This window comes from Cinclus cinclus, chromosome 2 (genome assembly GCF_963662255.1).
Source record: "Cinclus cinclus chromosome 2, bCinCin1.1, whole genome shotgun sequence".
NCBI classification, from domain to species: Eukaryota; Metazoa; Chordata; class Aves; order Passeriformes; family Cinclidae; genus Cinclus; species Cinclus cinclus.
The window spans coordinates 101,411,636-101,435,378 of NC_085047.1; the positions used below are offsets into that span (position 1 = coordinate 101,411,636).

The window sequence follows — 23,743 nt, forward strand, 5'->3', positions numbered from 1 at the left end:
CCCAGCAGGAGTGAGCTGGTGACAAGATACACAGGTGGAATAACAGGATGAAGAAGAGGAGCGTGTATGCCTGCCCTCTGTGTACTGACACTGGAGTAGAACACTGCCCTCAAACCCCTGGGTCCATCTGGATTATCTGTGTTGTGCTATATTTTCCTCTTTATTCAGTAAAACCTTTCAGCCTTACATTCTTTTCTCAAGCAATCTCAGTAAGTCAAAGGAAAGAGAAAGCTTTAGAATAGCTAACCAGTGATACTTACAAATCCACAGTGTTCAAAATACTGATCCAGGGATGTATTTTAATTTTTTGTGCATTTTTTTAATATAGAAAAATTATCTCCTACAAGGAACGCACTCACACTATATAAATTAAGTTATCCACTAACATTGAGCCTTCTACATATACTGCTTCAGGCCTCTTTGGGAGCAAAATACATTGAGCTGACCCTTGTAAAACTTTGTTATACATTGTAAAGCTTTTGTAAAGCACTGCCATGCTTTATCCCTGGAAGGCTCAGTACCGAATCCTGCCTTGTCCGTTTTAAACCTTTTCTTGGAAATAAAGCACCTGAGGATGCTGCAGTTTTTTTTTGTTGTTGTTGTTTGTCCATCATATTATATGAACTTGGACCGCTTTGCAGCATTACTTGGGTTGTTTCTTACAATTTTTGTCTCAGAATTGTGTTTTGTGTTGGTGCGTTTTTGAAATAGGAACCCAAGTCTCCTCTGATGTCTCCAATTTGCTCACCTCCTGCTTCTCCATCTACGTACCAGAGAATACCCCTAAGTTATGGATATGGTAAAGCAAGAAGTGGGCTGGAACAGCAGCATGGAGGTAGGTTAAAGATGGCAATGCACATTGTATTAAATATTTTTTTCCCCTTATCAGAAGTATCCAAATTCAAAATGCTAGTGACAATCAGCCTAATTATTTTAAAATTCAATTAGACTCATGTTTTTGAAAATTGTTTGATCAGTTTGACTGGTCAGTCCTGTCTTCCCATTCACTTTCTATTGAATTAGATTTATGTGTGACTGCTCACAAATGCTAATACCTAATCTCTGACAAGGCTCTGCAATATACCCCAGTGGCAGAGAGCCTGCAAGTATTGTCAGAGTGCATGAGGTTCTGGTTTCATTAGAGGGGAAGAAAAGCCTGCTCCTGATTTCAGTAGCTGTATATTAATTTTCGGATTGGAAGTGAACCTTCCTTTGCAGGAACAGATAATACCTCTGGTTTTGTAGCAGACATAATAATAATAGGATGAATAAATATAAAAGCAGTGTGACTTGGGCAATTCAGACAGAAGCAAGGCACTGCATAGATGTTCTGTCCATTTTGATGTCATCAGAGTAGGTGGGAAGGCCTTCAGATTTTAATAAGATGTGAATGGAGCAGAAGCCAGTTCAACTATGGCTTTACAGGTTCCTGTTAACAGTAAAGCACCTGTGCTTTTGTAATTACAATGTGGTAACCAAGTTGGTGGCAGTAGGAGGCATTGGTGCATACCATCATCCCTCCTGCTTTATGTTAGTGTGTTTGCAGTGTGCGAAGATTGAACCATGCTAGTCCTTCACCTTCTGTCCTTATTTACAAATAAGTGACAAAAGAGCTATTCAACGTGTTGAAACTCAGTACAGCTGTGATAAGAATGTGTCTGACACTATAAAGTGACCTCCACCTGAAAATTGTACCAGTACTGAGTTGCAGGTATTCCCCTGCTGCATAGGTAAACTGCAGGTTGTTCAGAGGTGGGATTAATTCTGTAAGAAGCACTCTAGTGCAGTTGTTTTCTGGTACAATGCATGTTCTGCCTCAGTGAAGAAGACACGTGGCACAGAGCCTGTGCTGTGCAGAGCTGGACAGGGGGTGTCCTCTGGGACTGGCTGACTGGGTACCTGTCAAGAGCTCTGCTCTTTTCTGTCCCAGATCTGTCAGTGCTATGAGGGAGTATTTTGGGTGTTGTTTTTCCCATTTGAATTTGGTTGCAAATGTAACCTCTGTGAAATTTCTCATGGATTCAGCAGCTGTGTGAAGTGACCAGGGACAGCAGCATACATGTAGTCCAGCTGTCAACATCTTCCAAAATTAATTTTTTAACTGCTCACATTTCAAAGGTAATAGAATCTTAGAGGTGCAGAACAATGGTTATTTTTCAGAAAGCGATTGTTCCTATTTTTCTGAAAAGGAATCTCTCCTATTTTAATCCCACTGGGGATACTTCAGCCAAATGTATTCTCAGTGGCAGTAAGCAGTTAACATTTTATGAGCCATACTGTAGCACATGCCAGGCCTAATGCAAGACCTGCTGGTTCTTCCTGACCTTTAAGATTAAAAACCTTCCAGTTTTCTGAAGAGCACTCCAAAGGGCAGCTGTGTGTATTGCATGAGGAGGAGGTGCTTGTGCCCTGGGCTGGCTGGGCTGGGCTGTACTGCAGATCTGATCCTGACACTGGACAGGGTGTCTTGAAGGGCACTGAAACCATTACTATGCATGTTTTTCTTTATAGTTCTGAAAGTGTTTCATGCTAGCAAGCACACAGCCATGTGGCTTCATGCTTAAATCTCCCCTCTGAGAGCATCTAATTTTTTTTATTTTTTTTAAAATCAGAAATTAACAGTGACTTGTACAGGAATAAAAATAGATAACAATATAGAATAAGACCCTGTAGGAAAACAAGGAGGTTAGGGGTATAATTTTTAAGCTCTTCCTGAGATCAAAAATTTCAAGATTTCTTGGACTCCTTTTTCATCATGAGTCTTGAAGGTTCTGACTATCTAATGTAGACTTGGTAAAGGTAAATTTTAAATAGGCTGGCAGCAGTTCTCAGCTGGTTAAGGGTTTGCAAGTGAGTTGCCTTTTTGGTTTGCATACTTGCCCTATTTTTAAAACATTGTTCTTAAATGTCTTGTTGTGTCACTGCCTACTATATTTGCTGCAGTGGAGCCTAAGTGACTTGTTTTAGCAAAAGAAGAAGAAATTGTTAGTTTTCTTCACTAACTTTACTCCAAACAGTACAAAGTGGTGAGTCATGTATTTTGATTTTCAACAGAAATTAGGGAAGGGAGAGGCAGACTATATGGAGAAGTAATGGTTTGCTATTGGATAGCACAGTCAAAGCATACTTTTTATAGCCCAGTTGAATTATTTCTTCTTACATAAAATAGTTCTTGTGCTATATGTGGCTATAAGCGTATAAAATGTATAAATGCATGGACAGGCTATATAAATGTATATTTAAACACGATGAAGAGTGATTTCTGTTGTCTAGCAGTACAAAGTGACAATGTCTCAGTAATGTCTGAAGAAGGATGATGCAATGAGAAAGACAAGTATGGAATTTTGTTGCATAAGACAAAATGGACTTTGATGCTGTGATACCGGGTTCACTTCATAGATGCCTGACCAAATAGACTTTGATGCTCTGATACAATGTTCACAAGCTGCATTCTTGGTCTTGTGGTATTTAATTATTTCTTTTAGCTTAGCAGTATTTTTTTATTATCCTGACATTTATACATTTAATTTTAAATGTCTCATGTAGCTCCTTATGAAGTCAAACACTCTACTCACCAGCAAGATGGACCATCTTCAGGGAATTACGGAGCCAAGTCTGCACTCACCTGTTCAACTCCTAGTCGGGTAATGACTTGCGTATTTTTCTTTAGTACTTAAAACAATTTAAAAAATTAAATTTTTTAAAAAGGCAGAGAAATTTTCTAAAAAGGCAGAAAATTATCACTTTGAAAGTGAAAAGTCTTCTCTGTGGTGAAGTGTGCTTTTTTAGTATATGAGGAAGAAATCATGGGCTGGAGAAATTGCAACAAATAAGTAATCAAATTAATTAAATTGCTAAAAGTAAGTCGAGTAAAACATTTTCATTTAAAGTACATGAGATTTCAGAGAAATTTCTTCTTGATTTAGATTGCTTTCTGTAACACATGCTCAGTATTTATGGCTAACATTCTGCATATTTTGGTTTTTCACTCCAGTTGATTAAATTGCACCTTAAACAAAATATATTAATTTCTGGGCATTTGTTTGTTTTTGTGAAAATGGGTCTTATTTCCTGCTGGTTGCAAAAGCCGATCTTTCCTGTGTTTCAGTATGCCTGCTGTGCATTATTATGCAAACAATTAATTTGCCCTAAGGGAGAGAAGAGCTCTCTTAAGCAAGAGGTTTTCCTAAATAAGTAAGACTCAAAGACTCTACCTTTTCCTGAGTGTTAAGCACCTCTCACCCACAATAAAATGTTTCCTGAGTCTCCAAAAGAGATCTACGGGTAGTATCACATAATTTGTGCTAACTTGAAATGAAATTGGCTGCATTTGTGTAGCACTTTGAAATGAAAATTAATTTACAGCTTTATGATGTTGCCTGTTTCAGGGAACTTTTGATGTATTTCAGAACTGGTGTTTTGCATGATTCTTGGGAAATAGACAGATATGTCAGAGAAAGGGTTTCACAGCTGATTGTTGTTCATTCTTCCCTTCCTTTTTAAGACTGTTATCATGAAGGCTTAAATACTGAATGCTCATTCATTCCATTTTAACAAAGACACCAGCTGTACTGGCAGCCCTCTTGTACCTCCATCCAACCTCCAAAAGGTACAGACCTCCTTAAACAAGTTAATTAGAGAGCAAAGACAGAGCAAAGAAATAATTGGATTAAATGCCCTTCTCCTCCAGAATATTCCTTACCCAAAGGAGGATTTTTGCTTAAACCTTGGGAATTGATAGAAGTTCGAGGGGGTCTCTGGGCTTGTGTCTCCCTGACTTAGCATAATGAGTGCAGAATTACTGGGGTGAGCAGAGGGTCCAGAAGTGGAATATCTCCATGGTTACAGCACCATTCCTAGATGAAATATGTAGTTTCATAGCAAAGATAATTTTTAATGACAAAGCTGTATAAATGCAGCTTTAGTTCCTTTACTGGTTCCATCCATTTGAGGTGTACAGTGTGCAGTTCAGGTTGTAATGCATGACAGGAAAAAAGGACCCCCATAAGGAATCTAGAGGTAATAAAGTATGACTTGGACTTCTAGTGGTCAGCAGTAGCTAGATTTCCTTTTCCTTTGAGTGTTGGTCATGTAAAGCTTCCTTTAATTGCAGGGGTAAAGATACCTAATAATAGCCTCAGTTTTAACAAGGTAAATAGTGGGATGGTCATCAGTGTGGCCATTTCTGCTTCTTGTTTTCTGAAAATTTGTCTCTGCTACAAAGAAGAGAGTGAATCTGGTTTCTTGAGGTTCCCAGTGCCCTTCTGGTGCCCTCCCTGTGGCTGGTGCCAGTGTTCCTCCCTTCAGTCTCTTTCAGTGGAGCGGGAGCAGCAGGACAGCAGCACCCAGTACTCAGATGACCCTTGGAGAATAACAGAGGAGCAGCGAGATTACTACATTAACCAGTTCAGGTCCCTGCAGCCTGACCTCAGCGCCTTTATTTCAGGTAATTTTTACCAAACACTGTGCACATCAAATAGGGGGATCAGGCTGGGAGGTGAAGTGTTAAGTAAATAAATTCTCCTTTCTCTCTGAGCACATTTGTAACAGTTTTGCTTTTTTTTTTTTTTTTTTTTTTTTTTAAAGGCAGACTATTTAAACCAATATTGTGGCCATTTTCTTCTAAATATCCTGATTTTAGAAAAATAATTACATCTAAGGGAGAAGCATTGACAATTTGGTAAAAACTAAAATGAGTTCTCTGCATTTGCTGTGCTGTATTTGTGGATCACACCTGCAGTGTATATTGAGTGGAAGAACCCCTGAGGGTTGTGCTGGCTTATCCAGCAGAGCTGTGGCAGTGTCCATGTGATGACAGTGAAGCATGCAGTTAACTGCCCTGGGTGGTTCAAGCCTGAGGGGTTCTGGGGGACTGAGATTTTGACCTCTAGGTAATTAGGAAACAATCTGGAGAGCACACACATGGTAGAAGTACTATTAAGAGTATACTGAGATGGCTCTGATCATACTCAGATTTCCATCTGCAGTAGAAGGTCCAGGCTGCTTGTGAGAGCAGACTTTGCCGAGTACAGACTGTTGGTCTGGCAAGAAATATGTCACAGGTTTTAGACTGAGGCAGTTGTAATGAGCCCTTCTGTATCACTGGGGTTCAGGAAGCTTTGATCCAGCCAAAAGTTTTAAGAAAGGACCTGTTGCTAACTGAAATTAGTGCTCCAGCAGTTCTTCACCTCAGTCAAGTCTCCTTCATGCAGTTTGCTTCAAAGAACAAATGGTTTTTCAGTGTTGGTTCTTTCCCTAGTGGTTGCCCAACAGGAAAAGGATTATTCTTCCAGAAGTCTGTGCTTTGTTTCCTTATGATTTGTAAGCCTGTACCCAGGAAGGGCTTCCAGGGTACCCCGACACCCCATGCATATGAAATGGTGAAGAACTGTTAGCTAGAAGTATCAGAAGGGCTGCTATGGCAGGGTGAGTGAGGATGCCTGCAGTAGAACAGGAGTGCTAGCTGAATCTTCTGCAGTTTCTTTTTTCTTTTTTTTTTTTCCCCTCTGTAAAATTTTCACTGCAGGGAAAGGTCATGCTTGAAGCATCATCTTGGGAGAGCAGTGCAGATGTCAAAGCACTGTGAAGCAGGGCCATTCCTGTCTGTTATTTCATCATTGGTGACATACTTGTTATGCAGGTTAGAGTTACTAGTAGATTTCCCTTTATTTATTTTTCCCATATGGAGGGAATGGAGAAATGAGGTCAACAGCTCTGTCTGGCTTTCTCTTTCATTTACTGAGAAGGAGACAAATGGTCCAGCATCTATAGTAGCATCCAATTAATCTGAGCATCTCTCAGACGTAAATTAACTGTCTGCTTCTGGCATGGCAGACCTGGTCAAAGGAAAGAATTTGGAGAATTAATTTCCAATGGTTGATAAGGCATGCTTTCCCAACAGGTTCCGTAGCAAAGAATTTCTTCACAAAATCAAAGCTGCCCATCCCAGAACTTTCTCACATCTGGTGAGTACTGTAGTAGTGTTGGGGATGCCTATCACGTTCTTTTAACATATGCTTAATTCAAGAGTTCTTGTTAAATTTAAAAATATCTTCTATTATAATTATTGCTCTTATCTCCAGAATCAGTTAGAGGCTCAAGCAGCAGGGTGGTCATTGATCTTCCTGACACACTTGTTTTCTGGAGAGCTGTTTGCCTGCTCAGCAGGACTGGGAAGGTTTGAACAGCAGCATAGCTGAGAGCTGTTCTTAAGTGTATTATAAGCAGCTTCATTAGCTCAAAGAACTGGCATTTTTCATTAAATGACACAGAGGAGAAGCACCTCTAGAATGTTTTACATGTGTTGTTGGTTTTATGTTTCTGTCTCTGTTCTGTCAGAGGAGGCCTAATTAAACAACTGCATAATTCATTAGTGCTTTTCTAATGAACCAGTTCTCTTGCTTTTAATGAGCTTATTGAGAAACAATTGTGGATGGAACTGTACGTGATAAAATTTGACAAGAATTCTATTATATTTTCATCAACAACATGGTGCTTTGTAATTTGTTGTCATCATTGCATGTCTGATAGGAGGAACAAACAGTTTTAAACATGGATCAGAAATGTTGATAGTGATTTTGGTTTTTTTTATATGCTTTTATGAAGAGAGCTGAGAAGAAAAGCTTGTAAGAGCCTAAACATCTGTCAGGGTCAAAGGATATGTCTGGAATCTTTTCAAAGCAGATTGTCAGTTGTGAAAATTAAAAAAAAAAAAAAAACAGCCAAAGAATCATAGGGGGAAGTGAATGTTGGAATTTAAATTTAAGATTACTTAAAAAGAATGGATTAACCTAATATGTTTCCAAATCAGATTTTATTTCTGTTGCTGACACAACTTGTTCTCTGTGCAGAATTTCACAGAAACTATTCCTTTCTAGTAGATACTTGCAATTATGTGGCAATGTGATTTATCAGGTTGTGTTGCTGTGTTAAACACATGGGATGTTTCAGTCCTTGTCACTATAACCTCAACAGTTTGAGAAATGCTTGTTACTTTCAAAGAGTAAGAAATTATATGTTTCTTTTAGACCATATGCCGAAGATAAAATAAAATTGAGTGCAATTTTTGCAAAGAATTAATTTATAAAATTGAATTCTTGAATTTCTGAAGTGTTTGTGAAACATGCTAGAATTAGAGAGAACTGCCTAGTGAGAAGTTAACAATGGTATTTAAACTTGTCAAGAGCATTAATTTTACCTCTTTTTTTAAAGGTTTGTCAATGGTGCTAAGTAACCGTTGCTAAAGTCCATATTTAACTGTTTCTGCTTGAACTGTTTTAAGATCCTGCATGGATTAGCCAAAAGTGCTTCCAAATATTGGAAGGTTAATTCCACCCTTGGAAAAATGTGCAATTAACTGCTGCTCAGAAGGCCAACTACATCCTGGGCTGCATCAAAAGAGGTGTGACCAGGAGGGCAAGGGAAGGGGTTCTACACCTCTGCTCTGACAAGGACCCAATCTGGAGTACTGCATCCAGCTCTGGTCCCCCCAGCATCAGAAGAACATGGAGCTGTTGGAACAAGTCTAGAGGAGGTCGACTAAGTTAATTACAGAGCACCTCTCCTATGAAAACAGGCTGGGAGACTTGGGGCTGTTCAGCCTGAAGAAAAGGGTCTGGGAGGTCTTCTAGCAGCTTTCTAGTACCCAAGCAGGGTCCACAAGAGAGCTGGAGAGGGACTTTACACAAGGGCGTGTAGTGGTAGGTCAAGGGGGAACAGCTGTAAGCTAAAGGAGGGCAGGATTAGATTAGATACTAGGAAGGTCTTCTTTACTGTAAGGGTCATGAGGCCTTAGAACAGGTTGCCTAGAGAGGTTGTGGACTTCCCATCCCTGGAAGTGTTCATGGCCAGGCTGGATGGGGCTTTGAGTAACCTGGTCAAGTGGAAGGTTACCTGCCCATGGCAGGGGAGTTGGAATTAGATGATCTTTGAAGTCTCTTCTAATGCCAGACACCCTATGATTCTATAAATATAGATTATGTATTTCACATTCTAGTATAAACATAGCATAATTTTCAATGGCATAATTTATTAAAGAAATGTACTTTACTGAAAAATAAAAAAAGTGGCAAGTTGGTATTAGAAAATCAGCTTGCTTCATCTTCCCTGAGACAAACGTGCAAGTCGGGATCAAGTGTACATGACAGAGATGCTTGTTTTGTGTTAAAATATCCCTTCTCAGAGTTGCATTTTTGTCTCCCCATGACGGTACACATATGTTTCCCTGAGGTAACACCTTGGAAAACGTGTGCCTGTTTTATCCACAGGGAGCTGAGTGATGTGGATTGTGATGGGGCGCTGACGCTTCCAGAGTTTTGTGCTGCTTTCCACCTTGTGGTTGCAAGGAAGAATGGTTACCAGCTGCCTGAGACACTGCCAGAGACACTGCTACCCGAGTACCTTCAAGCAGGTAAAGTTCCTGTGGCAAGCCATGTCCCTGCAGCCATCTCAGAAATCCAGCGTGCAAGATGGGCTCACTTTCCCTCCTGGAATGGGCTTCTACACTGTGTAATGATTCTCCAGCTGAATTTAAAGCATGTGTTTTTAATTGTGCTTATGAGGTGATTGCTAAAGAAGTAAAATACCAAAGCATAGAGATAAGGATGCAAAGTGGAGCAGTTGCCTGCCTCTTAATGTCTGCCCCTCGGCTCCACTGTGCTACAGGTGTCAGGACAGGTGAAGAGGTAGATGAGTACCTGTAAAGCAAAGGGAATCCAGCAATGGCTTTAAACTGGAAGACAAAAGGTTTATGTTAGACTTTAGGAAGAGACTGTTCGCTGTGAGGGCAGTGAGTCACCAGCAGAGCAGCTGTGGGTGCTCCACCCCTGAAGGTGTTCAAGGCCAGGTAGGATAAGACCTAGAGCAGCCTGGTCTAGAGGGAGGTGTTCCTGCCCATGGTAAGGGAGGTATTCCTGCCCATGGTAAGGGAGGTTGGAACTAGATTATCTTTAAAATCTCTTCCAGTCCTCACCATTCCGTGAATCTGTGATATACCTTTTAATTCTTTGGATGATTTTTCCTTAAAGTATCTATCTCTTGAAGATTTGTTAAAAATGATACTGGACTGCATTAGAACTTAATGTGCTAGTGTACTTTTTTCAATGGAGATACTGGTTATATCAAAGGTTGAATTATTTTGTAATTTATTTTATGTAATCCACAGGTTCTGTGAGTAGTTTGCATTAATGACAGGAGGATTACAACAATTTGTGTAGCACAAGGATGAATTAATCCAAAATGTAACATACTTCAGTAACAATGTGCAGTGAAAGACTTGCCCTTTCATTTGTTCTCTTCAGTTATGTCTATTTTAATTATAAATGAATGTTGAAATATATACTGTTACATCTAAAAAATGTGCATGACTCTTGAGGGCAAGGAGGATTAATCAGAGATGATAATTACAGTGCTAAGGGATAATATTTAAGACCTAATAAAATCTCCATTAAATTTGATGACACTGAATATATTAAAAGGCAAGAAAAGAACAAATCAAGCTGCTGTTAGGAAAATTAAATGTTGACCCTGTATCAGATTTGTGAAATTATTTCTGGTGGAGTCATGTTCCCTGTAATCCACTAAATTCATATCCAAAGCAATAAGCTCCTGGAAAACATGCATTTCCAAATCTTCATCACTTTCAGTCTCTCTAATTGCATTCCCCTGTCATAATTACAGCTACTCTTTTCCCTCCAGGACCACCACTTTGTTCACTACTTTCATGCCTGGTCTCATGATAAATTGGCTTGTAAACTCATCCATGCAGGTTCTTTTTGATGTGTCTTCACATTGAACCTTTTTGGGTAAAACAGCAATGGAAATAGCTGTCTCTAGTAGCAGGAACCATTATGTCAATGGGAGAAATAGCATGCTAAGCTGCATTTGTTCCCTGGGAGTCTTCTCTTTCCCTATTTGTCCCTTTCAGCACCTAATTCTACCCTTTTCTTAGGTGATTATTGTTTCATGCTGTTGCATGAAACCAAGCATTTCAAGCAAATCTACATGGAAGAGGTGAAAGGACTATTTGTTTCTTGTGGGTCATTAAAAACCCCAGCTAATGAACTAATTCTGGTTAATCTGAGGGTCTGAAAATATCTCCTGCTCATTCTGCTATCTGGTCAAGATTCATAAATCTGTCTCTTGAAAGACTTGCATTAATAAAAAGCAGAACATCTCAACACACTGTAAACCCGTGAATCACAGGAAAGCATAGAGCCCTGATTGTATTACTTCTGAAATAAAAGCATTGACAAGTATGCAAGTGCCTCATACAGTTGCCTAAAATGTCAAAAGCAATTTTCAAGAGAAATCTTGTGTTTTCATATTTTGATTTCTGTGAAATTTAGAAATTTTTTTTCCACTTTTTTTGGCTTCTTAGGACCCCGAAGAAGAACACTGGAAACTGTTTTTCATTAGGTTGCTGTATTAGTTTCAGAATGAGGCATAATTTGGTTCAATTCAAGTATTTGCATCTGATAAGAGTGCTGTTAAAGCTTCAAATAAAATGACTTGGAGCAAAAAAGCATTTAGGAATGCATTAATCATTCTAGTTTTATGACTTGTACTGTAAACTATGAGCACAACTGGTCCAAATGCTATCCTGGCGCAGCTCCATTGACAATTTGACCCCCCACCTTCTTTTTGGAAAGTTTTAATAAAAACTAATTTGCAGAATCTCAAAAGCTATTTGCCCTGTATGTAACCCACTGTACTGTAAATTAAGACAGATTTTCAAGAGCTTAATTTATTGAGATAAAATAAATGTGAGCTAAAAATCAGAAATGTGGTTGTTCTGCCTTTTAATATATTGATCTTTAAAAAAAAGTTGCTTTCCAGCTCATAAGACAGGTTTATCTCAGAGGATCTAATCCCAGAGGGATACCAGCAAAAGGACCTGACTTGTGAGATAGAAGTTAGCTTGTTGTGAATATTCCTTTGTGAAGTCAGATGTGTTTTTTTTCTTTCTTCCCCCCCTGCTCTCAATGTTGTTTAGTTGTTGTTTAGTTGTTTAGCACAGTGCTTAGTGCTTTGCTTTTTGCTGGCCTTTAATTCTAGAGTATAATATAGAGTTATGTTATAGTATAACTACCCTTTTCAGTATTCAAAAAGTCAAAGCTGCAGCTGAAGGTAACATAAGTACCTTTAACATTGCTAAGAGAACAGGATATAAACTATAAGATCAATTAAGTTGATACTGGACTGGGAGAAGAAAAAAATTCTTCCAAATTTCACCATTATTTCTGCACCAGAAATTGTACAAGCTATCCCTTTCATGACACTGAATTACTTACGATGCAAGATAGAAAGATTTTCTTCATGGTGTTTGTCATCCATTAGGTGTGAGATGTAGAAATGAAGAGCAAAATTATGCAATTATGCTAGAACAGGTTTCTAAGAAGTATATATTAACCAAAGACTTGCTGTGTCTCTATGTTTGGCTTTGGGTTGTTGGGTTTTCTGGTTTTGTTTTTTTTTGTTTTTTTTTTTTTTTTTGGTGTTTTTTTTTTTTTGTTTTGGTTTGGTTTTTTTTACATTTTATTTCATTTTTCTTTCCCCTGCAGTGTGTTTGAAGCCCACACGTGACTGTGCACTATTTGATTCTTACTCTGAGCCATTGCCAAGCAGTCAGCAGACCCGGGACTGCAGTCGGACAGAGGTGAGAAGGTGTAAGCTGGGTCCTTACCTTGCCAGAGGGGAGGTGGCTGGACCAGCTTCACTTCAGCAGACTGTGCCATGTGAGCAGCAGGACTGGGAGTCTCTGAGAGGACTTTAGGAATCTCCAAGCTTCTCATTAAGCCATTTCAAACCCCCATCTCAGCCATATCTTCTGTGTATGGCAAGGGCTGGCAGGCTTTTCAAGAGATGCTGCCACATAACAAAGTGGTCATTGTGGACTTGTGAGAAGCTGGAATGTGCAGAGAAATAGGCTCTACCTGTTGGTGCCCTTCAGGGCTGCTGCAGGACTGTGGACTGTGTTCAGGTGAAGTGTCTGCTCAGTCTGAATTGGTTGAAAATAAGAGGCTTTAGCACAGAATCATAAAATCATGTAATTTGGAGAAGACTTCCAAGATCATTGATTCCAACTGTTAGCCCAGCACTGCCTTCTTTCAGATAGTTGTAGAGAGCCCTGAGCATCTTTTTCTCCAGGATAGACAACCCCAGCTCCATCAGGCACTCCTTTTGTGCTCTGGACCAGCTCCACCAGCTCCACTGCCCTTCTTTGAACACACGTCAATGTCCTTTCTACTAGTGAGGGGCCCACAACTGAACACAGTAGGTTACAATGGATGGAGCAGGGGCTTTGGACTAGATCTCCAGGGGTCCCTTCCAAAGCCAACTGTTGTATGATTCTGTGAAGTCTGCTGCAACCAAAACAGAATTAAGGAGAAGAGTTTAACTCTGAGGTTAAAATCCCAAACTTCTAAAGACCCTATAGAATTGAACTAATCATGGCCGCTGAGTTGTGCCTAAATATTGCAACTCTCAATATACGTGCTGTGGGATTTAAAGGTTTAGTGTTAAGGTACTTAATCAAGTGGTGGACTGACTGCAGGAACTGGCCCTTCTGACCCTCTTTCAAGTTTAAAAATGATGGTGTGTCATGGCAGCTCAGCAAGGCTGCTCTCCAGCTATTTCCTGCCAGTGCCTTGCTCTGGGGAGTCCCTGGGTCAGAACCTAGCTCATCACATCCCTCTTGGTGGTGATACCACCAAACAGAATCTGCTAAGCTTCTATGGAGTACAGTGCTCACTTCGGGCAATGCTGCAGCCAGCACATTGAGCCCCCAGTGTATCTTCTGGAGCTATTTAAATATGTGGTGTTTTCCTGGGAGGTGTTGCTCATCCTACAGCAACTTGGCCAAAGCACAGCAGTCAAGCTGGGCTTTGAGAGTAGCACTGCAGATCTGGTAGTGCAGGGTGCTAGTATGTTGGCAGGTCCTTTACAAGAAACACCTGATCCCTTGCATATGATCTTATTTTGCATGGCTTGCAACCTAAGATATAAAAGAAGATATAGATACAGTGTAGAATTAAATTATATTTGAAAGGTAAACAAATGTATAATTATGTATTTTTCGTACAAATAATTAAAAAGCTTCAGTTTGCATTGTCCAAGATTAATGGAGGTTAAAATCTCAAAAGTGATTTGAGAGTCATTTTGACTTGATTTTTTTGTTCAGCTCATGTTTTTACATTCAGAATTGATACAATGAATGAGTATCGTTTGGGAGGTCAGTAATTCATCTTCCATTAATCTCCTTCAGTGGGAAGCGCAGCAATTTACTGTTGCAATTTCATTTGTATCTTGGCTAGTTGAGGAATTATACTTTAGATACTTGATCTCTACATTAAAAGTATTATATTGTCAATGCCATCTGTTATGCTTTACCTCCATGTCTTTTTAAATTTCTATCTATCATCTATTCAGGCTATTTAATTTCATTTTGAATGCCTGTTTTTACTGTGACTGCTGAGCTACAATGCTGCAATAAAATAGGAGCAGTTCCTGAATGCATTCAAAAAGAAAATAAAGGCAGGAGACACGTCACCTACATGCTAGGCTTTGTTAAACTTGAAAAATGCACCAAGGCTGCTGATATTATGCTTGGGAATGACATGGGTGACTGATTTTTATTTTCCGAGGAAGTTTTGTCTTCACAGGTTTTTTTTCCCTCAAGTTTTTGTCTCCCACTCTCCTTTGGTTTTTTTCTGCAAGCTTTCTCACTGCCAAAATCTTAAAGTTAAAACATGTATAAAATGACCGGCTGAGGGTCCTCTGGGCTCCCATTAGAAATGTCATGCTCACAGTTCATTGAGATCTCTGAAAGTCATTCCATCAATTAAAGCATGCATTGAGTTAGGTCTCTGGTTTCATGATCTTCACTTGAGTGTCAGGGCTAGCTATGGATGTGAAATGTTTTGTTCACACATTTTCAGAGTCCTCAAGACATATTTTTGCTTTGTTGCTTTCTCAGAAAAGGGTATCCCATTCCTCAGGTATCCTGTTCCTCAGGAACTTTGTAAAACAAATCTCACAGACCTTTACTGTGGAGTTTTCCTTTTTGAACTACTGACTTGAGATTTTTGTGGTCTTTTAAAAATGTCTATGAAATCTAGTTTTCTCAGTTCATTTGTTTAGGCCAAATTTATTTCAGGGCATTTTCAGGTCAAACCCCTTCCATGCTTTTTGGGAAAAAAAACCAGCATCACTTAATATTTAGAGAAGTTTAGGGTTTCTGACATTTGCCTGAATGTTTTATTTGGTTGCAGAGTGTATTCTTGTTCTTACTCATAATGGAGGTAGAATTTGTTCCAGCAGAAGCTCCAAGAATAATAAACGCCTTTAGGTTGCTGCTGAAATAACAGAAAATTAAGAATAACCGAAAATAAGACTGGGGAGAAATTCCCTGTTTTCCTATCAAAGGCATGAATGGGCCTCCAACAGACTTGCTAATGAAGTTTGGTTTTCCCATCTCTATGGCTGCATGTTGGAAGAAAAGAGTAGTTCAAGGATCAGCCACATCAGCCAGGAGCCTTTAAAGCATCACCATCAGCTGGAGTTTTGCTTAGAGAGACTTTTCTCACGGAGACTGGAGAAGCTTTCATTGTCCTTGCACAGGTGTTACATGTGGCTCTGTTGGGAGAAGCCTCTCCTTGCATATAGTCCTGACCTCCTGCAGTCATTCACTGTTGAAGTGCTCCTCTAACTGATTTCAGGTGTGGAACTGCTGTACCTTGAAAAGCAGAGTTCCATTGTCTTTCTACAGGTCCTCTATTCTTCCTTATCTAACGAAGGAATTGTGGTGCACAAGCAAATGTCTCCATTATTTGTGTCCATCTGTATTCTGAAATATTTGACTGTGGAAAGGTATGAGCTGTTACAATCAGTGTAGTTAACAAATCTTCTTCCTTTAGAAGTCATCAGCTGAAGAGGTACCTGATAACTCTGCCCCGTTACAAGATGGAAAGAAAGATGACAAACAAGGTATTCAAATAAATAACTTTTTTTTTCCATTAGGGATTAAATTATGTGTTTTTAGTAAGCCCCTATGTTTGCTGACAGAAGCAATGGTGTGTTTAATTTCTAAGCTGGCTATGTGTTGCTAAAGATTTAAAGAGACAGCTCACAGCAGCTGAGTTGAAGACAAATAAATAGAGGGGTTTGCTTCAAAATTAGTTCTGTCATATGTGAGTGATATGAAATGTATCTTCTAAAATATGTCTAGCCCTAAGGCAATTAATGCTGTGCTTTTTACTTAAACAAAATTTTAATTACTGTCAGGAATTTTTTAAGAGTAAAGATACACTGTGCCAAATTTTCAATTACTATTTTTGCAAGAAACACCAACACTTCAAAATTAGTTTTTACTCCTATTAAAAAAAAATAATCCCAGTATTTTCTTGCAAAACAAAAGTTTTAGTCAAATTGGACTGAAAATACTTGATTCATTCATTTCATTTGACATCCATCAGCAGCAAGTCATGTGAAATTGAAGTGATCTTTCTCTTTTTTGCTGCCATAGCTTCTATGGCTTCCAGAATTGGCACTGGATCATGACACAGCCATCCATTCCCTTTTATATTCCCTTTTCCCAGTTCTTACTTGCTGTCCCTCTGTTGTATGTAGAAACAGAACAGTTGTGGGTATTTTGTTGCCTGATTCTTAGAGCTGCAGTGTATGTATTAATTCAAATAAAAAAATATCCTGGCCTCCCAGATGTCCACACGTTAAGGTTGCATCAGAGCTGTGAGACCAGGTAGTCCACATTCCTGATTCACCTTCCACACTCAGGTGTGACAGAGTTTGACAGATTCCCAGTGTCCCTTTTTCAAAGAAAGTTTGTCAAGGGTTGATGTGTGTTTGTAAAACATTTTGACACATCAGCATATTCCAAGAAATCAGTGTTTTGTTGACAGGGTTTGTTTTATTGTAAAATGTATAATGAACCAGTGAAGGACTTGAACCTTGAAGGTTATTGCTTTGAAATGTCTATGAAGATTTACTTTTTACTAAGGGAATATTTTTTTATATTTAATTTAGATGACAAAGTTGTACTTTGATTTTTGTAGCTGACATGTTAAGTCACATGGGAACGTGTTTTGAGAAATGCAGTCCTCCTTCAGGGGTGAAGATATGCTGTATCTGTGACACAGATTGCTGCCTTTTCAGCCAAAGAACAAATACTTTTGTTCTACCTTTATTACTATTCTGACAAGCATGAAAACAGATCACTCTCCTGACTGAGGGGGTCTCCCCAGAAGTCAAGAGCCTGCAGTTCAGGACAGTAGAAACAAATTTGCCTGCATTTTAAAAAGTATACAAGTAAATTAACTTCACTTAGGTTATAATGTAGTTAAACTTGGAAAATAATCTAAGATGAACTGGGTTACAAGACCCAAAACTTTTCCTACGTGTTTTGTTTGATAAAAGCAGATCATAGGGCTGGTAAGGTTGGAAGGGGCATCTGGTGACCTCCTTGCTAAAGCAGGTTTATCCTAGAGCAGGAGAGATTTCATTCCAAGTACTCATTTAACACTGAGTGTTACAGTATGTCAAAATACACTATGGTGCATTAAGAACTCCATTAGAAAGGGTGTGTAGGGGAATGTGGAAGGGGAATAGCCATTCAACCCCACAAATTCTCAAAATCTGAGATTATTTGGTAACTTGAGCATTGGTCTTTCTTTCCGTTATTGACTTTTATGCTCTTGGAAATTGTTACTTTGAGTGCTTCAGTTTTCTGAGGATATTTGGCTACTTTTCAAGTATGTTTGGCATTATAAGATGTCTAATACCAGTTTAGGTGTTCCTTTCTCAGACCTGATACTTCTAGATTTTACCCACACATACTTAAAGTAATTATCTTTCCTTTTTTTTTTTTTTTTCTTAAGCTCTTAAAGTAAGCACTACTCTCAAAACTATACCAAAGGAATTTCAGCACTTGACTGTGAAAGCAGGTAAGGAAAAAAAATGCTTATGTTACTTGCATAAGAATTTTGATCGAGTGTTTCTATATCACAGTAAGCCTAAACTGGTGTAACTTGATTATTTTTGAAAGAACCTTTTGCTCTTGTACTATTTTCCTACTGACATTAGCTTTTACCTCATGATATACTGCTATTTGGAAGATAAATATTAATTACCTCTTCAGGTTGTCAAAAGGTTTTCTTGCTTTCTTTCCCTCATTGTTAGTGTATGGGTTCTTCCTGTGTGGAAAATGTTTTAAGCCGTTTTAAAGATTCTGAATTTCTTCAAGATGCAAGAGCATGGATATTGAACCTCTTGGTAAAACCTCATCCAAAGTATAGAATAACTGTAATGTTTTGGTAACTATTTGGAAATGGCCTGTTTCTTTGTGAAAGCTCAACTTTCCTATTTTGTGTCAAGGAGTTGCAGGACAGAGAGCCTTTTGGAAACACAGACCTTGGAGGCACTTAAGACACTGACCCAGGCTTTTGACTTAGGGCTTGTTTCTTTGTTGAAACCACTCCTGATTTTTCTGTCTCCAGCTCCAGCATACACTCCTTGTTCCTATCATTCTGGAAAATGTTATTTTTGGAACAGCGTATGTCAAAATTACTTATTTGCTCTGGAAAGTTCTCCTGCATTCAGTTCAGTTCATCAGACCTCCCTTGCCTTCCTCTTTGTTAATCTCTTTCTACAGTGGTAAGAATGTTTGTAAGCCCTCCCTGATCACAGTCAAGCTAGAATCTCACTTTCTCTTCCTTTTGCATGAATGTTTTTACTCATGAAGTTATCCTTGACTAAGAAAATGGACCCCACATGTCTGTCACAGCAGTTTTGTCTTACATCTCGAGTTATTCATGGCTGTTCAACAGCTGTATGCCTCGTTTCCCAAATCTTTTTTTCCTGGCTTCTTCCCAAACACTTGGCAGCTGCCAGATTTGCTTTCTTCAGCTCCTATTCTCAAAAGATCGCTGCTTCTCCTTTACATACACACACATGTACTCTTGCACATCCCTCTCAGGGAAAGGGGTGGGTAGTTTCATGACTTTCTGTTCTGTTCTCCTTCCCCTGGTTTTGCCCAGGAGCATAGTGGAGTTTTACTTTCAGTTCAGCAATTATGTCTTTAGTACATTTAGGAAATAAACTTGCTGTCACCTGCACATCTCCTTCTCCTGTGTCTTTCATCTTCTGGTCAGGGAAGTCTTCCCCATTCTGGTGTGCTCCTCCAGCAGTGTTTCTGTGTTTGTATACCAAGGGGGACAGTGGCAGAATTTCACTCCATCATCATGGCTCCTGTCCCTGCAGGAGTTCCACTCTTGCTGTGCTGCACATTGAGGATTTGAGCCAGCACATTCTCAGGTTGCGTGCTACAACTGATGTGAAAGGTAAAAGTGTTTACCTATCCAGTGGAGTGGATGCAGCACAGTAATTGAGTTGTTGTTTCAGGACCAGTCACCATTCTGAAAGGTCATTGTAATCATTAACCTCCAGCATGAAAACTCATTTGGGATGAAGTGGGAGAAATTTTGCATGCTTCTTTTGGTTATTCATTTAGGCTGTTTATGTAAACTCAGGAAAGATGATAGTCTCTGAAAGTTTTCTTTTTCATCAGAAGGTCTAGAAATTTGAAATCAGTAAGAACTTTATGTGCTCAGCATTCTGAATATCTGGCCAGTTTGTTTAGATTCCTAAGTGTAGGATCATTGTTGACCTTAGCCTTTTAAAGAATCGAGGGCCAAATTTCCAAGCATTTAACTTGTACATTTCTCCCTAGATGACCAATAAAAGATAAATCATTGAGTTGATGTTGACTAGCGGGGAATGCTTTGGATTTTTCTTTAGCCTTTCACCTTTTTCAGCACAATTTTCCACCCGATCTTAAGCCTGTAAAACAAGGAGGCAGCTGTTGAGTGTAAGATGTTAGGCTACAGTCAAAAGTTACCAAATCAGCATCCTTGGAATGTTAAAATGAAGTTGTCTTGCAAGAGGGCTGTAGGAGCTGCTCAACACCCAAAACAGGAACTTTCAGACCATCTGTAATTACTGCAGACCAAGCTCCTCACTCTGTCAGGCTCTACTACTCCAGGAATCATAGAGACTTTTGAATAATAAATGTAAATTATTTACTCAACAGGTTTAATTTATCCATTTCATGAAAGTCAGGTTTGTGTAACCATAGCAGTAGAACTATGGAAAACTCATGAACTGGATAAATAGTTTTGTATCATCTTGAATGATTTTGTCATCTATATATCTAAATCTGCATCTCAGACATGAAGTGTGCACAGACTGAATGTACCAAAATAGCTGCACCGTTCTTGGATATCATGCCACAGTTATTTGTATGGCCTAATAATGAACTACCTGCTTCATAGTATTTTTTTGTATTATACTATTTCTTTTGAAAGGAAAGCTAAGTCTGGGTATTCTGTAATTGTAGCCTTGAATTTCCTAGTTTTACAAAAGCTTAAGAAGAAGATCCTTGGCAGTAGCATTCTCTTGCTATCATTTTTTATTAGTAGTAATTTTGGAGTTCTCTCTTCCTTATGTGCTTTCCTGTTTACCTCAACAGGATGTCCTTGGAGAATTTGAATGTCAGTTTTACCTACGGGCTTTTTTATATGAAAGGCTTTCTAAAAGAAGTATGAATAGAATTACAGTCTCCATAAGAAAAGGAAAAATTGAAGATTCTTAAACATGGTTTGGCTTGGAAAGGATTTATACTTCCTATTTCTAAGTGGCATATTTAATAATTGTGCATGTAATTTAATAATCAGCAATTTCAGCATTGGAAAATTGGGTCATATGGCTGTAGGGAAGCAGTGTCTGAAGTTGTATTCTCTGGGAGTTTGACACAGAGAGAGGGAGGAGGATTATCACCACTGCATATTTTAATATTAATTCCCTCTCCCCTTTTTAGTTGCTAGGAAGAGTTTGCTGCAGAGAAATCTGGAATGAGCCAGTTTGGTGATGACAGTCTACTAGAACTAGGTTTATAAGTGGTCACTGTCAGCTGCAGTGGGGTTTATTCTATCCAAAACACCAACTAGCTCTGCATGATCCTAAAAGCACTTTCTTTTAGGAGGAGCTAGTGTGTGGCTGTACATGTGCCATATGCTGCTACTTGTCTTCTGTGAGCCTAAAGCCTCCTGTGGAGGGTCTGTGCAGTACCACAGTGCAAGCCATTAAAAACTCAGTATTTGCCAGCTGCTGCCATAGGCAGCTCCTGCTCTGTGGTTGGGAGGATCCATTGTATTCTCAGGTAGTGCTCTGTAGTAGCTGGTGATAAATGTCTGACTTGAAAGCAGGCATATATCTCAAGGCAGCTAGAAATTCTGACAATTATTTTTTTTCCCAACCGACTTGTTTCTCTTGAGCGTTGTACCTTGATTAGTAGATTGGGAAAATATACAAGGATTCACTTTGTATGTGTATTGGGATCATTGATGCTGCTGTAATACCTTGAGGATATCTCAGTGGGATGAATTTGAAAGCAGTCATGCAGATATGTTTTCTCAAAATTATCTGATACTAGTAAGCAGAGTAACAGAAAAGACAATGTAAACCAAGGAACAACGTTGAGCAATTACCCAGACATGATAATTCAGCACTGTTGTTTTTCTATCACATAAAACCTGCATGAGGCAGGATATTTGGAATTTATCCAAATAACAGAAACCTAATTTTACATTAATGGAAATGTGTTTGATCAACATTTAAAGTTAAAAACTTTCTTCCTTCAAATACCTTTCCTTCCCAAGGTCAAAACAGTCTCAACATGACATGTTAATGTTTTGTAATGGGTGATGTACGTTTATACTAATTTGTTAATGTATTTAAGAAGGACATAAACCTTCATCCTTTTGGAAACAGGACAAGTAATAGATACCTGGACTACGAACAAGATGTTTTCTATAAAAAGTTTCTATTGTTCTTTACGTTGCTTTATCACTCCAACATCCATGGCTACATGTTAGAGCTATCAGACCTACTGTTCTTCCTGTGTTCTGGTAACCAAATGAAAAAGTGAAGCTCTCGCTACATGTTGGCTTTTGAATTCTTAGGGTATTCACACACTACAAAAACAAAGGGGAAGGAGAAGTGAAAATCAATCCCTATTGCTCATGTGAGATGAGTATGTTCTCACATCCACATTTGCAACACTCACATATTTAATGAACACTGATTCTGTAGCTAAAGGCATTTATTTAAAATATGATGTTTTAGAGGTTCTTTTTTCTTTTCTGTTCCAGCTGCTCAAGAACCTTATGCACTCAGAGCCAGACCACGATCCAGGTACTGCTTTCATCCCTGTTTCAGGAAAAGGCATATGCTCCCCTGGTGTTAAGATACAAGGCATCAGAACTAGTGTTGTATTTTTAACTTTTTTTTTAATTGGTGTTGTACTGGAAGTACAGCTCAGATCAAACAGATTTACCAGGAGGAATCTGTAAGCTGTAGACCCTACATAAATAGTGTGCTAGGGCCCCATGATCTCTGGTCATAAGGTGCTGGAAGTTTTGCCTGTCTGCCCAGCCCTGCTGCCTTGTCAGGATAGTGACTGCCTCCAGCCCAGCCCCAGGGGTGTTGTGGCAGGACAGCTGGGACCACCCCATTGCAGGGAACATCCTCAGCAATTCTGTGCTCTTGCAGCCTGCACAGAGATTTCAAATGGAGGGGAACACTGCACATTGCCACAGAAACAGCAGTAGTAGCTCAGCTCTCAGGTGTGGGTGAGTGAATCCCTTTACTGGCATCCATGTGCTTGGCTGTGGTTGGCTGGTGTGTGATGGAAGGACTTCAGGAGTGTTGTGTGCTAGAAGTGACACCTGCTGAATTTGGATGTTTGAAAGAAAAGGGAAACCTCTGCCAGAAAATATTATATATAAATGGATTACATTGTGGGCTGGTTGTCACCTACTGGTGTATAGCCATATTGCTAATTCACCTTAAACTTTTCATTTTTGGTGCTAGTTAGAGGACTCTGCTTGGGATTTTTTGCCTAGGAAATGAGAGTATAATCAGAAGCTGTCTGCTTACAGGCTTGTCAAAGCCTTCTAGTAAGAGAGGATCAGCTACAAACATGGTGATTGAGGATTGAATTCCTCTGTTCTTAGGACCTGTATTCAGGAAGGCTGAACTGCCTTGTGTGCCTTTTTTCTGCTGCTAGCCAAAGCTTTTTAGTTTCTGCAGAGTTTTAAATTTTCTTGCTGTATTACTAAATTGCAAATATGCAAAAAATGTGCACAAATACATAGAACACCAAATGCTTAAACAAGCTCCAAAAAGTCACTTGAATGTGACTACTCTGTCACTTGTGGCTGTCTCACATCTGACTGTATGTCACTGCTTCAGTGCAGAAGTTGAGACTACAGATGCTTGAGCACATCCTTGAACTCAGACCTGCTGTGCTTGTTGGAAATGGGATGAAATACCATAGGGGAAATAATTCTTCTCTTTAAAGAATGACTGGGATGTTAGGAAAAAGTGTGTATTAATGAACTTCAAAACCACATTGGAATATATTCGGTAACTGGGAAAACATATAAAAATGGTGTGAAGAATTTGTGGTGTGTAAAAATCTGGCAAAAAGTAAATCTGGTAAACTTTGTGGTGATGATGAACAAGTAGAATTGTTGATGGTTCCTCTGGTGGGTCCTAAAAATTCTGATTCAGAGGGTGAGGAGGTTTCTGACAGTCCTCTAAGACAAAGAAGTAAATCAGCAAGTCTTGTCTCTAGCAGAACCAGAACAAGAGGATGGAGTAAATCAGTGAT

The 23,743-nt window shown here is 39.1% G+C and overlaps 1 protein-coding gene across 1 annotated transcript in view; it reads left to right on the forward strand.

The window, feature by feature from the left end:
- Positions 1-23,743, forward strand: part of REPS2 (RALBP1 associated Eps domain containing 2) — a 90,751-nt gene that overhangs the window by 37,301 nt on the left and 29,707 nt on the right. The window contains exons 4-12 of the mRNA XM_062515134.1: positions 712-835; positions 3,547-3,644; positions 5,308-5,446; positions 6,902-6,965; positions 9,267-9,409; positions 12,561-12,655; positions 15,915-15,984; positions 17,892-17,957; positions 22,221-22,263. Coding sequence (XP_062371118.1) covers positions 712-835; positions 3,547-3,644; positions 5,308-5,446; positions 6,902-6,965; positions 9,267-9,409; positions 12,561-12,655; positions 15,915-15,984; positions 17,892-17,957; positions 22,221-22,263 — 842 coding nt within the window. The remainder of the gene's footprint in view (positions 1-711; positions 836-3,546; positions 3,645-5,307; positions 5,447-6,901; positions 6,966-9,266; positions 9,410-12,560; positions 12,656-15,914; positions 15,985-17,891; positions 17,958-22,220; positions 22,264-23,743) is intronic.